Here is a 14595-nt window from a genome sequence, read left to right on the forward strand (position 1 = left end):
AAAGTCACGTAATAGTCTGTGAAGATAACTGAGGGTTACAACAGCCTGCTCACCAAAAAAATAATGTTTATTTTAACAACAACAGGCCCATCAGGCCCATCTCAGATCCACACAGACCCATATTCAGTATTAGAGGTCAGTGTTAGGTCAAAGTTTTGGCCCTAACTCAGACTCAATTTATATTTATGAAGAAACAACAGCAGAACCTCTCTGGGATAATGCATGTAACACTGCCCAGCCCATACTTTTCCTACTAAAATCCTGTCCATTTTATATTCAGACTTAATAATAGTATTCCTTAAGCCCCCACCTAGCACCCTCTACTTAAAAGCAGTCACAACCAGACTGAAATACACCAAACAAAGGGGAAACATCTGAAAGAGAAACTTCACTAGAGCTACCCAAAACCATTAATTCCTCTTCTCAGGGGATTCCAAATTATTCTTTTATGAGAGACAAAGATTCTTCAAAATTTAGTAGAGAATGTGACTTCTGAAACTTCATGTTGAGACAGCCTAAAAAACCCCATTGTTTTAACACTTTTCAGCCATGCCCCCACCCCCACCCCCCCACCCCCATCAGAAGGGGAGCTGGCCAACTTGGAAAGGAACAGAAAGCCAAGATAAACAACAATTACAGGACCTGAGGAGTCTGGAAGTCCTAACTCCAAGGCAATACATCAGACAGTCTATCAAAAAGACATGAAACCCGTAACTCCGGAGTTTCTCGCTAGGAGGCACAACCTAGGATGGAGAAAGCTTTCACTGTAGCAAACAGTAAACTTTGAATTTACAGGTAGCCTATTTTCCATTAGAAGAATATTTCAGGGAAAAAATTTCAACCAGCTCTACTCGGATGCTGAAAAAGAAATTAAGACTTTGCAAATTCTACTGGAGTTTTCTATTATTTTTATTACTTCTGCATGGATGGCATTCAAATACTGTCTTGGTAGTAGCAATATAAAACCTCTCAGACATAAAACCATTGTTTTGTTTATACACAAACAAGCATCTAGCTTTCCCAAACAAGGGTTTCTTCCTTGCCATCTATTCTTTCCAATATGTGGCAGACTGTTTTTATGGTATGTTCTCAGAAATCACATATGACAAACATACTGGAAAACATTCTGTGCTTGCTGCCATCATGGGAAGTTTGAGGGCAATTAGTCACCCTCACCAAATTTACATACCAGCATAATAAAAATACAGTTTGGAGACCTGTAAAACACAGAAGGTTCAGTTCTACTATTAAGGTGAGAATAAGAAGAAACAGTTGATAACAGATGTATAGCCTGAGATGGACTAAAGTGAATGTGGAACTTAGGGAAAAAAAAACTTTGAAAGGCAGTTTAGGTCTTTCGTAGGATTCAGTAAAGCAAACTGGGGAGTCTGCTGATATAAATTTTATGTGTGGGACTGATTTTCATGGTGCATAGCATAATTAGCAAAAAGCATACTTACTTCTAACGTTTATGAAGCATGTGTCAGGAAGGCAAAATATACCTGCATGCTCACTTTGAGTAGTTATCTCAATACTGATAAAGATACTTGTTTGTATATACATAAATTAGGTACCTTTTCTCAGAGGTACTTAAAGTGGCAGAGAGAAACACTGGGGGGAAAAAGCAGGAAAAGAAACCGAGGACAAAATGACATTCCAGTGTTTCATTACTTTCCCAGCACAATCTCTTTCAAACTACTGCTTTCTGCACACCAATTATTTTTTCCTTCGAGAGATTGATTTCAGTTGCACTGACCTTTCAAATCAATATCACAGCATCTCATTTTAGCCTCACAGAAAACCATGTAACTGTAGAAGGTACATCTTCCCCCATACCTTCATTTTTAGACATTTGAGGGCTAAACCCAAGAATGCCATCCAACAAAGCCTGAACTGCTGCAGAAGTATCTATCTTTTCACCCCACTGAAGCACATCGCTGTTCTCTCCCAAACCCACGGTAGCATTTGTGTAGTCAGCTAGACAAGAAAGTGGTCTGTTTGAAAGCTAATGGTCAGTCTCCTCATCTGATTCACCGAGCAGGTGAAAAAATTTTGGAGACAGTACAGAAAAGGGAAGGAACATGGTTGGTACAGACAGCAAAAGGCAAGAACATCCCCTTCAGTGACAACCCACCCCTCAATGGACAAACTGCTTTCAAAACCTGAATAGTTTTCACAAGCTGAATAGTTAGAGCTAGAACTATTCACTTAGTCTTTATCCCAAAGAGCTCAAAAAAATATCATACATTATTGGGCTACCTGTATAGTGAAGACACTCATGAGTACAATCTGCTCGGAAAATATGAAATGCTTAATGTATCATGCACTATATTCATCATTACCTTCACCTCCTGTTTTGGACCCCAACAATGACCACCCTCATCATCATAAATTTGAAGTTATATATTTTAAATCTGACAAGACAGCAATAGCATCCTTTTCTGATTCTCTGATGCAATAGCATGTTCTTTCAGAGGTGCCTACTAGCCTATTATTAGCCAGCACAAAGCACAGACAGAACATAATAAGCCAAAATCATGATCTGTCACCCATTTGAAACCTACTGCAAAAAGACAGGCAGAGACAATTTATCTCAAAATATGGGCTGTAGCAAGTTGTATTTCATAATGGACTTGATCACATTTGTGAGAGAGCTCTCTTTTAAAGTCAAGGAGTTCCTCTGAGGTAGTAATTTTGGGATCTACAGAAAGACAGCTGGGGAGGGTAGAGGGAAAAGGAGTAACAGCATACATTGTCCAGGTGCACTGCAGCAGGTTAATAGTTATGCCAGTTTTCATGTCAAGGATCGCTGTTTCCTTACCCTTGCACCCTATCACCAATGTAAGAATCTGTTGCAAGCAACTTTGACTTTAATCTGCTTCACAGCTACACCTGTGGATGACAAATGCTGTTTTTAAGTATCTTCATTTTAATGAAGAGTTCTAGCAGACTGAGAAGCATAGAATTCTCATATTCCCCCAAAAGAAGACAACCATCAATATACTGTTCCCTTTACATTGTCTCACTACAATTACTAACAGCACTTCGAACTTTTGGAAACAGTTGGAACACCTGAAGAGCTTCTGCAACACAGCCCCTGAAAGCTGTTCCCAAATCCAAAGATGTAAAATACCGAATAAGCAATCTGCATATAGAAATTATAATTTAAGTACCCGGTTTATTTTAAATTGTTTTAGCATGGAATTTCAATCCTCAGTTGACCCAAAGGCTTCATTTTATGAATTCCCAATGCATGTGTCATCAGTATTCTACACCAGAAAAACTACATCCTCCTGAATACTCATGTAAAGTCATACAATTAAATGGAGATACCAGGAGACAGCAACAGGAGAGGACAAAGAATAAGTGAATGTCAGCTTCCAACACCTTTACATGATCCTGCCATTCCTATCTGTTTAGCTGAAAGTAAAATTGCTGATTAGAAAGGAAAATTGCCTGCTGTTGTGGCAGGTAAGTAAATCTCTTCTTTGTGATAATGTAACTATAAGCAGAAATCTTAGGAAGATCAAAGTCAATAACTGACAATAACCGAGTTACTCATGTAAGTTTATGGATTCTTTAGATAAGAAAAACTCTTAAAAGTTAGTATTTTATTTAGGAACATCATCATTCTATAAGGAAGAACTAACACAATTTCTGAATCTCTTGAAGGTGGTGGAAGTCAGCAAGATTGATGCTATATATGCTGAACTTAATATTGAGCATATTTTATAAAAATATTTGTCCAACAAATCTGATACCTGACTTTTTCAAACCTAAAAACTTCAACCACACCCTTTTTCAGAGCAGGAAATTTTAATACTAGCAATAAGGCACACTTAAAGTTTATCGAAGTATTTTCTTCCAGCACACTGTTGCAAGAAGCTTCTCAACATAAAAATAAACAAACAGGTCTTGTGAAAAAAATTAAATATAAAATATAATAAAATAATAAAATAATATAAAATCCCATCACAACCCACAAACTTTTCCATGTTCTCTGTGACGAATAGAAAAGCTGGTTGATACTAAGAGAACTAACTCTCTATTTATTCTGATAATTTGAAGCCCTTAGTTCCCCCTTGTGCAGCCAGCCCGCATTTGTTCCTCCTCAACTAGGTCCTTATACAGACTTCTATACAGCTCTGAGTCAGCTATTCAAGTATCCTTAGACAGACTGTAAACATATAAAGCACCTTAAATTTCAGTGAGAACCAATTAAAGTATTTTTACCAGCATAACTAAACATACTTATAAGAAGCTGGAGGGAAATGCAAACAGTAGAAAACAATGATGGAAGAGGAGAAAAAGGAAAATCTTCACTGCAATATTCATCGAAGGCAGGTTGGAATGTCCAAATTTATTTAAACCCTCAAGGTAAAATTAGGCTGCTCTCACTACAGGTATCTTATAATAAAGAATTGATCCATTTTCACCTTCAGGGGACCAAAAGATCTGTTCTTTTCTTTCCAATGCAGATATTATAATTTAATCTACCTGAAGATGAGCGTAACCACAGCACAGAAGCTGTTCTCAAAGAGCTGACATGGTCAAATTATGCATGTGCTTTAATGACCTAGAGACTCTCCCTTAGTTTCTAATATACATTCAATACACATATTGATATTTTAAGTTTAACAGCTATGGATTTATTACCTCTAAGAAAACCTTATACTCCATGACACTACAGTACTCCACAATACCAGACAGATTAAAATACAAACCCAAATTCCGCTTCTGTGGCAGCATTCTCTGGTAAGACCCAAATAAACTTCCTTTGTGCTTTTACCCCAGCCTATTGACAGTCAGCTGAAAATACAGCATTCAGGGTTAGGGCCTTGCTTAAACAACTCTTCAAAAATAGTTTCAATCTCTTCCCTCCTCTGTAGACCTATGAGATACGAGAGAAGAAAAGCTTCCAAATTCTAGAATACAAGAACAACAGCAAGCTGAGAACATGCTCAAAATTTTTCTCATGTTTAGGTTCTAAGACAACACGCAACCCTGAAACGCAAAATTTACTTTTGGTTTTGCCAGCAGTAAGATTCAATAAAATGTATGATTATCTCGAATATTAGAAAGAGACAAACACTCTGTTTTTCTTATAGAACTGTTTTCACATCTACCGTCTGCCAGATTGATTTTTACTGCTTCTCTAGACAAATCTGTTTTAAAACTTATTTGATTAAAGACATGGCTCATCTTCACCTGACAAGAATGCATTCAGAGGAGGCTACTTTGTATATATTATATAGACATGTAATATATGTAATAACCAAAATAGATTAATTTTTCAGGTAGCTCTTAAATTAGTACAAAGGAATTTCAGATCCAGTGTAAGAAATACAGTTCTATCCGCCTACGTAACTGAAAAAATACATTTCTGAAGACAAAATAATTTTAGGAGACATTCATCCCCTTTACCAGTCACCCCTCAAAAATAATAAAAGATAAAAACAACATGCCCAGAATCTGTGAATATTCAAAATGTTCAAGACACCTGCTAGAGGAATACTTTGGATTTCCTCATGTGCCAAAGGGAAAATATCTAAACTTCAAGTCATTTGCAATTAAAATGAATTGGATTCTTCTTCATCCCCTTCACACTAGATCAAGGGTCTATGCCAACCTATACCTAGCTGCAAGTCTTACCTTTCAAGCAAGCCATTACTTTCTCAACCCAGAACATCTAGTGAAACATCCTGACCTACAGAACTTTTGAAAATTAGTATCTGTTTAAGGAAGAAAAGCAAGCCAGAGTGCAGAAGTGTTTATTGTTGGAATACTACAATACGGGGACTTTGATGTCTGACTGCAGCCTTCTTGATTTCCTCTTTTGATGCAAATGGAATCATTAGCCACTTTACTGGAACATAAATTGTAGCATAGTTATAAACAGAAGATAAGTTAACAAGGAAAATCTCTGAAGGGTTCTGACAGCCAGGCACCAGAAATCCTTTAGGAAAGCAAGCACACATTTCTACAAAGCACAGTATCATTGACAAGAGACTTGTCAGGTGTTTGATTAACCTGCCAAAGCATTTAGGAATAAATAACAGACAGCAGCTGCTGTTGACTACTGCAGGCACTAAAACCAAATGCTATTGCCCACTTTTTCAAGCACTTACACACACATATATTAGACATCTCTTCACTAAAATGAAGATAATATAAAACTGTAGCTTTATTGAAGAGGAGGCACTGCTGGACCCTTAAGAGACCACTGAACAAATCAACACTTAAGAGTCTGACTGTTCATTTAGGAATGAAAAGACAAACTTCGAAGCCTAACTTTCAGCATGACTAAGTGTATACACACGCAGATAATGACTTCAAATATTTGCATGGCTCTCGCAAAGCCACCTTCCATGGACTGTCTGCCCAGCCAGTCCAAGCAATGATGACCTATTTGCCCACCCCCTCCCTCCCCTCCCTTTTTATTGCTGGCCATGACACTATACAGCATGGGATACCCCTCTGGTCAGTGGGGTCAACTGCCTGCGCTGTCCCCCCTCCCAGCCTCTTGCACAGCCCAACCTACTCACTGGCAGGCAGACAGAGCAAGAAATAATGGCAGCCATAACACTGTGCAAACGCTGCTCAGCAACAGATAAAACAGGGATGTTACCAACACTGTTTTGGTCAAAAATCGAAAACATAGCACCATACTGGCTGCTATGAAGAAAATCAACATTATCCCAGCCAGCTCCAGTATATTTCTCTTAAAATCAGTATGAAAAACCTGAATCTGGTATGTCCTCTTAATACAGACAAAGCAGGTCTAATATTGGCTATTAGCCGTAATAACGTGGAAGTTTCACTGACTTTGACTAATTAGGTCACATTAAAACTACAATTCCCTCCTCCAGGCTTATAAATACCCTGTATCTGCCCCCAAACGTAACACCTATCCCTCTCTTCTACCTTTTCTTCTACAAGAGTCACAAATTAAAACACCATGTACAAAACTGTTTTCTCAAAGTGGGGAGCTGTACAATGTTTCATTTTGAGGGATTTGCATCTGGTCATTAATGTGGATGGGTTTCTAGAGTCATGTTTTGGGTACTTTAAAAAAAGAACTAAAAACCCCACAGTGTGCATAAGGGTTAGAGATTCCTCTTTGTCTAAACCTCCCCTAGTTTCCTTTCAGTTTGTTCTCTTCAGAACAGGTCTCACTTGTTTCACTTATCCAGGTGCAAACAATTTTCAAGTAACAGACTATCTCACAATAAGGCCATGTCAACATTTTCATTATGAGATAAAAAATTCCACTCATTGCACTGTTCTCCCTTTAAAAGGGAACAAGTTCTTCCATTTAGTACTGAAGATGTACTAAAAGTAAGCTAAAAGTCTACGCCAGACTGCAGATGCTACTAAAGCAGAAGTCCCATTTAAATATACAGCACAGGCAAAGCAGTTGCAATTAATACTTCCTAAGTGATTAGCACAGATCGAATGTCCATCTGGCATTTACCTCAACCTAGCCACCAAACATTATAACTGCGTTCTTCACTGTGCAATGTGGAAGACATACTGAAATGGCAACATAATATGTACAGAATGCTTCTCTTTTGCACTTCCACATTTGACAGTCTCTACCACAAGTCAATTGAAGTCCCTACTGAAGTCAAAAATGGAAGTGCAATGTGCCATGCTGTACAAGAATGATTGGCTAAATCGAAACCTCTTGGTACAGCCCATGTTCAAAAGACACCTAGCCTAGCAGTTAAGGACACTAAATAATACATAATGCTATCTAGCAAAACCATAAAGGCAGATGACTACAAAGTGTCTAGCAATAAGCAGCTTATAAATGCTTAAAAGAATAGCAGCAACAGGTAGATATGCAAAAAGCCTGACAGACTAATTTCCCAGTGTGATGAATAAATCCTGCAACATCCACAACTAATAAAAGATCTACAAGTGTAACACCTCTCCAATTATAAAGATCTAGCTTACAAGGCATACTATTTTATTATCTTAACGCTCCATCACAAAAAGGAAAAAAAGAAAAAAGGCTGAAATGCAGTAGTTTAGTACAGAGTATACTGGGGGAGATGGGAAAGACTTGGCATGCATAACACTGGTTTGCACTCAGACTAACAGCTTAGTCATAGTACCACAAACCTTTGTGCTCCCACTCATCCAGGCTTAAATACAAGGCAGTTAGAGGAAGAACAGAGTCATGCACTATTTTATCTGCAACCTTGTAATTTTTATGTCTGAAAAGTGCATGTGAAATCATTCTGCAGTAAGCTTTTATGACTACTTCAGAAAGAAAATAAATTACTGAACTTAATCTAAGACCTGCTTCCAAGCCAGGAAAAAAACAGTTAAAAGTGTCACATGGTAATTTCACTATTATTCTTTTCTTTCTTTACTAAACATTACAACAAAACAGATTGAGAATGTTGTCTATGCAGAGGAAACCCAGCCACACATTTACTCCAGACCAGCTTCCCCTTCCCCCAGTAATGCAACACAGAAGGTAACATGTGCTGTAGTAATCATTTGCTCTGTAAGAAAGTCATTCTTGAATATACTGTCTGCAACACTTACCTTAATCAATTTAGCCTTGCGAAGAAGGCCCGTTACATGTAGCTTAACTAATTGACATAAATTCTGCAGTACTGGAACTACTTTAGGATCAAAGAACACCTGAAATAATACCACTTTTTCTAATATAAAATGTTAGTTTTCGGTCCCATGATTACTTTCCTTCTAGCAATTAACAGCAACACTTTCTTAAATATACTTCATGGAAATTTTAAAATAAAAACAGCTTGCTATAGGGAGAGGAAGAAGAGTTACAGCTTTGGTTTTTTAAAAGCACTTTAGAGCTACAGCTTCGTTATTTAGGAGCACTTTGAAAAAACTGAGAAGCATCTCTGGAATGGCTTTGACAATATTTTTGTCTTGCCCTATACCAGACAGCTGGATATGAAAGAAGGGACTACACTACAGTCAAAGTTATCCATAAATCAATAATATAGATTACAGATTAGCCATGCTATGAGAAGAGGGATAACCCCACTACCTGCATGAAGAACCATGAAATATAACCATTTCAACACAAAGTCAACTTCTATCCAAAATGCTGCTTCCAAATCAGCATGTCCTCCAAAGAGCCCAAAAGCAGGATTTACTCAGTAGAGAGGCACTTTACTGCATCTTGTAGCACACAGAACTGGGGTACTCCTCCTCCCACACCACCTATCTTCTCCTAGCCTGTAATTTGCATATGGACATGAAATAAAAGGGACCAAAAAGGTAGGCAACCATGAAAGAACAAACTTCTCACTGCAGACATTACACACTTTGTTATTAGGCCCTGAACATTTGAGAAAAAGCATGTCTCTGTCAAAGTTTCAACACATTCATACATACTACTTCAACTGAAATGCAAATTCCCAGTAGACACTTCTTCATGTTTCACTCATTTGTCTCAGAAATTTTCCAGCAAAACAGGAGCTTTAGCATAGACGTTCAGACTGTTGCTGAAACTTTTTTAATGAGGGAAAAAAAAGACTAAAAAGACAAAAAGACAGCTTTTTAAAGCTTGATCTTTTGTTATGCAGGCAAAAAACCCCAGACATCATAATATGAATTTCACAAAGCTAAATTTTAGTATCAGGGAAAATGCTACCCACATTTTGAATGTTTTCAGAATTATTATTTCACCTTTCAGAAAAAAATCTTTTCAGGATTAAAATATAAAATTCAGTAACAAATCCAGACACTCATATTTGTAAGAAGAATAAAGAAACTACATTTTAGCACTAAGCTGATCAACACAAAACAGCATACGTGAAGCAGGCAAACTAACTCTCTAGTAACTTATTTCAGTACAACGAAAAATATCACAAGCCGAAGACATTCGCAAGAGCTATTTGGACAAAAAGCTATGCTGCAACACTAAATCTTCAGCTACAAATGAAGATTCTGAAGGCCAAACATGAATAGCAAAGATTGAAGGTAATTTCTGTACTTAACGAAGTGATTTAACATTACTTCACTCTCACAAATGACATTTTAGACTTAGCCAAAGGGTGAAGAAAACCAGAAATAATTACTGTTGCAGTAAACCGCAGTATATGACAATTATTTCAACATACTTTACATGAGTCTTCTTTCAGCAAATAAGGAATTAGTTACAGATCAAATAAGTATTTTATGTCAGTAGGTGTAACATCGCTATAGCTGCTTAAATTTGTTTAGTTGTGGCACATGGTATAGATGTTAGGAGCAGCTGTGTGCATTGCTGTGTTCAGATGGATTACCAATGTGTACCAAGAGAGAACTCCAAAAAGTAAGACAAAAATGCAAAAAAGCCTTCATGTACAAAAAACTTAAATGAACTGAAATGGAGCAACAGTTACAGAGCACAGCCACCTAGCAACCTCTCAGTTTTCTATGGGACTGAGTTACGAGATGTCTGGAAGAGCTGTAATGAACAAACTGGCCTGCACTCACCTCTTAGCTGTCATTTTTAATAAGCTAACTTTTAATATTTACCAATCCCTTCTCTTGGGAGTGATGATCTCAGATGCTTCAGTACGTCTACTGAATGACCTCCCTTTTGTGGTGGCTTTGACCTATCCTACTGCAATATAATTTTTAACCTAATACAGTAATATATTTTATTTCAATTAGTATTTTTTATTCCTCCAGCAACAGGCTATTGCCGTACCCTACATGGACGAACACAGCTCTCTCTCAGCCATGTTTCTGAAGGGTTTCCAAATAAGTGTAGGTGTTCTTGTTATGCTCCCTGAAGAATTCTAGTACTATATTTTGTTCCAGTATATTAGCTGCTTCTCCAAGGACACCGCATCTGTCATGTTATGCAAGCATGCACATATTTCAGCACATATCCCTTATAAGCCATCTTCACCCTGGAATACAAAAATAGTTATGCATACACAGAAGATACAAACGGAAGAGGAACCATTGTACTGTTCACACACAGCCAGTACAATTAGGCCAAATGGGATAGGGGGAAGGCTACATCCAAGAACCATGTGTGAATGAAGTTAATTGTGTTCAAGCTTTAAGAATGGGATTGATGCACACTGTGTTTATTTTAGGGCAGCCAGACATCCCCAGCACGGAACCCATACTGCAGCCACTACTAGGCAACAACTCGAAGGTTTTGCTGTGGTTATCACAATCACCACACTATCCTGAAAGTACAGTTCACATAAATACATAACAAGCTCCCAGAAGCATTGAACTCATCAATCCATCACTGCCCAAACCTTCCTGAAAAACTCTCTCCTAAGAGTAATGGCTCTGTCATCTATACTTACAAATTATAAACGTTAGCTCCTTACACGTGAAGCATTTTGTACACGATTTACAAGGTGTTAAGCCATATCCACCAGTGTTCAACATTAGAAAAAAATTACCCCAGAGACTGAAAGCTAAGTTACCAATTGCAATCAGTGATCTTTCCTGAGAGAAGCTATTTTCAAGGAAACATGTTCTTTGGCCAATTCAGACTCCTTTTTTTATATTTTTATGTATTTATTTTAAAGTCAACATTAAATTATTTTATCCTGTTGGAACAAACAGGAAGTATGTTATCAGCTTTAAATTTTCTGGCTTTCAATTGATCTTGTAACTCACAAACCTGCCTTTGCCTTTCCCTTACACTCAGTGTAGTTATACAATTACATTTTACACACCCTGTATTGCTTTTCTCTGTTCGCTATCATGAGAAAGTAACACACAAATGCCATGGAAAATCAATTATACTGGAAGTAAAAACTCTAGGAAAAGCGCTTCCAGATGCATAAAGTAAATAAGTTTTGCTTACTTATCATTAGAACAATAGTGAACAACAAAAAAACAACTTTGGAAATGAGTATAGTTTTATTTCCAGTTTTAAAAGGAAAAAAAATGTGAAAACAAAGCAGTTTACATAGTGTAGCTTGTATGTAAGGGTACAAGCAGACCCAAACCCAAATACAAACCCTAGTGATTCACATCTAACAAAGCTACAGTTTCTGCACATAAGCCCCCACCCCAGAGATAACATTCTTTTTGTCTCAACTGCAAAATCCCAAAGGAGTTATGGATATCTGTGCCACTATAATCACTCAGTTCCTTTTTCCACACAAAGGAATATTATATTATCTGCAGTGTATGTCACTAACGCACTTGGCAAAGCTAGATGATTTATAATTTTGATGCACACCAGTGCAAAGCTGGATTTTTAGGCCCAACGTTAACTGCTTACTTTTGATATGAGCAAGAGTTGCACCATGTAGTCTTCCTAGGCAGACAGAATGCTCCCTACCTCGAAATCTTTACAGCCTAAGGCCTCCAAATTAGGAGATTTAGCACACAATCCTGAGAAAAGAAGACCTGAAAGATTACCCCATTTACCTCATCTTCCTCAAGGCAAGACCTCCTAGGCAATCCCGCCAGATACCTGACTTGTCACACCCAACTTTTCCACAACTACTCAAGTGTGCAGGAAGAGAAATGTGTGTATGCACAAGTCTTCAGTCAACAGGTGGAAACATATATCACTGTGAATGTCTATTGAGTTTATCAGGAGGCCATGGCAAGGTCCATCTGAAAATAATGGGATTACAACAATATGGCCCAAAAAACAGAATCTGAGAAAGAAACAAAATATGTTACTGTAGCAGGTATATACACAGATATACCCACACGCATTAAACCAAACAAATGTTAACCAGGAAAACTACTCTTTAACCTATTCGCTATCAACTAGCAAATTTATTTTAGATGCAATGCACTGTCAAGGATCATGTAACTTACCAGCTTCCCTCCCCCATTATTCTGTCCTCATGAACATGCACTGTTTTAAGAGACTTCCACCCAAAACAATGAACTGGCTTAATTGCTTTATTTACCACCAGGAAAAAGAAAAAGCAGGTTGCTTAATTAAATCCATATTATAACTCATATCTAAAATAAGTGCACATTACGCCTCACCATACACCACATCAAATTAAACTGTTTCCTTGACAGGACTGACTCGCTCCAGCATGCATATGTTTTCCACTGATTACCTCTTTCAAATTATTATCTTTCAAATGAAACAGAAATTCGACACACTGGTAGAAGTACACCTTCCTCAATGACTATTATTCACAGTACCATGACAAACAATTAAGCTTTAAATTCAGTAAAAACACAGAATTATATAATAATGCCATTACCTCATTTTGACACACTTATTACTCCAGGCCCATTTTTGTCATATATAACTCCCCCAACTTTAAGACATTTTTCACATGCATTAGCCTGAAAAGTCTTAGCAGAAAGGGCTGCTAAGCATCCTAAAGTCACCCGAGAACCCTGTAAGTACCACGGAGTACTGCCTGACAAAAGACACAGGAGTAGACAAGTCTTCCACGTTAGAGCCATGGGTGAGTTGTAGGAGAAGCAGTATAAATATCACAAGTCTACCCAGGCCTCCAAATTAACCACCAACACTGACCAGGGCCCCTGGCCCTCCCCTCCAGGTCCTCATCTTGCCATAACCCCTACGCTATCTTCCTTGAGATGCTACAAATACGAGAGCCCCTCTGCTAACCCCGCATCCAAAGGGGAATCCAAACTCTCGGCCAGGTTCCCCCTTCCCAAAACCCAAGCACCTTCCCCACGGGCTCCAGAACACCGAGCCTGTTCCAGCATGCGCCCGTACGCCCGTCCCCAGCAACTCCTCTGCCCCAAACGCGCAGCAACGCTGACCCAGAAGCGCCCTTGTCCCCATCCCACCCGCACCCCAGCACCACTGACGCTCCCATTCCCCATCAACGCCCTCCATAAGCCCCCGAATAACCGGTAACCGCTCAGGCACCCCTTCCCGCCCCCTCCAGCACCACCGGTGCTCCCCGGCCTCCCCCTCACCTCGGCCCGCCCCAGCCCCGCCGCCACGGCCCCGTCCGCACCTCACGGTCCTTGAGGCCCAGAAGCAGCACTTCCTCCATGAGGGTGAGCCGCGTTTCCTTGGAGTCGCCCTTCTCGTCGTCGCCGGACTCGTCCCTGCGGCCTTCATCCTCCGGGCCGCCCCCCGCTCCCCGCTCCTTGTCGGCGGCGGCGGCGCTGCGGGAGGCCTCGGTCCGGCGCTGCACCAGGCCGGAGTTGCGCTGGGTCAGGGAAGTCATGGCTGGAGGCGGCGGGAGGGCAGAGGCCGGCCGCGGGGAGAGGGGCTCGGGCGACAGCTCGGGAGGGCGGCAGGAGAAGGGACGGGAACCGCTCCCACCTCCGCCCTATCCGCACCGGGCAGTCATGGGCAGCGGGCCCGGCCGCGGCGGAGGAGGCGGAGGCAGCGGTGGTTGCCGTCCCCCCTGCGGAAGCCGAGCTGGCGGGGGCGGCTTCTCCTCCAATATGGCGGCGCGGGCTGACGTCAGCGGAGGATGTGGCAGCGGCGGGCGGGGGGGCGCCGGAAGGAGCCGGGCGGGGCGGGGCGGGGCGGGGCGGGGCGGGGTGGGGTGGGGTGCTGGCCGTTAGTGGCAGTTACCGACGGTTACTTGGAGCTGCGGGGGGCGATTAATCCAACTCCCGGGAGAGGGGCTGGCGGGTGCTCCCTGTGCCATAACCCAGGGGCTTGGT

The 14595-nt window shown here is 40.2% G+C and overlaps 1 protein-coding gene across 1 annotated transcript in view; it reads right to left on the minus strand.

The window, feature by feature from the left end:
* Positions 1-14387, minus strand: part of GOLPH3 (golgi phosphoprotein 3) — a 32717-nt gene extending 18330 nt beyond the window's left edge. Inside the window, exon 1 of the mRNA XM_064437718.1 lies at positions 13932-14387. Within this exon, the coding sequence (XP_064293788.1) occupies positions 13932-14147 (216 nt within the window). The 5' untranslated portion in view covers positions 14148-14387. The remainder of the gene's footprint in view (positions 1-13931) is intronic.
* Positions 14388-14595: the final 208 nt, after the last annotated feature.

Source organism: Phalacrocorax carbo, chromosome Z (assembly GCF_963921805.1).
Source record: "Phalacrocorax carbo chromosome Z, bPhaCar2.1, whole genome shotgun sequence".
NCBI lineage: Eukaryota > Metazoa > Chordata > Aves > Suliformes > Phalacrocoracidae > Phalacrocorax > Phalacrocorax carbo.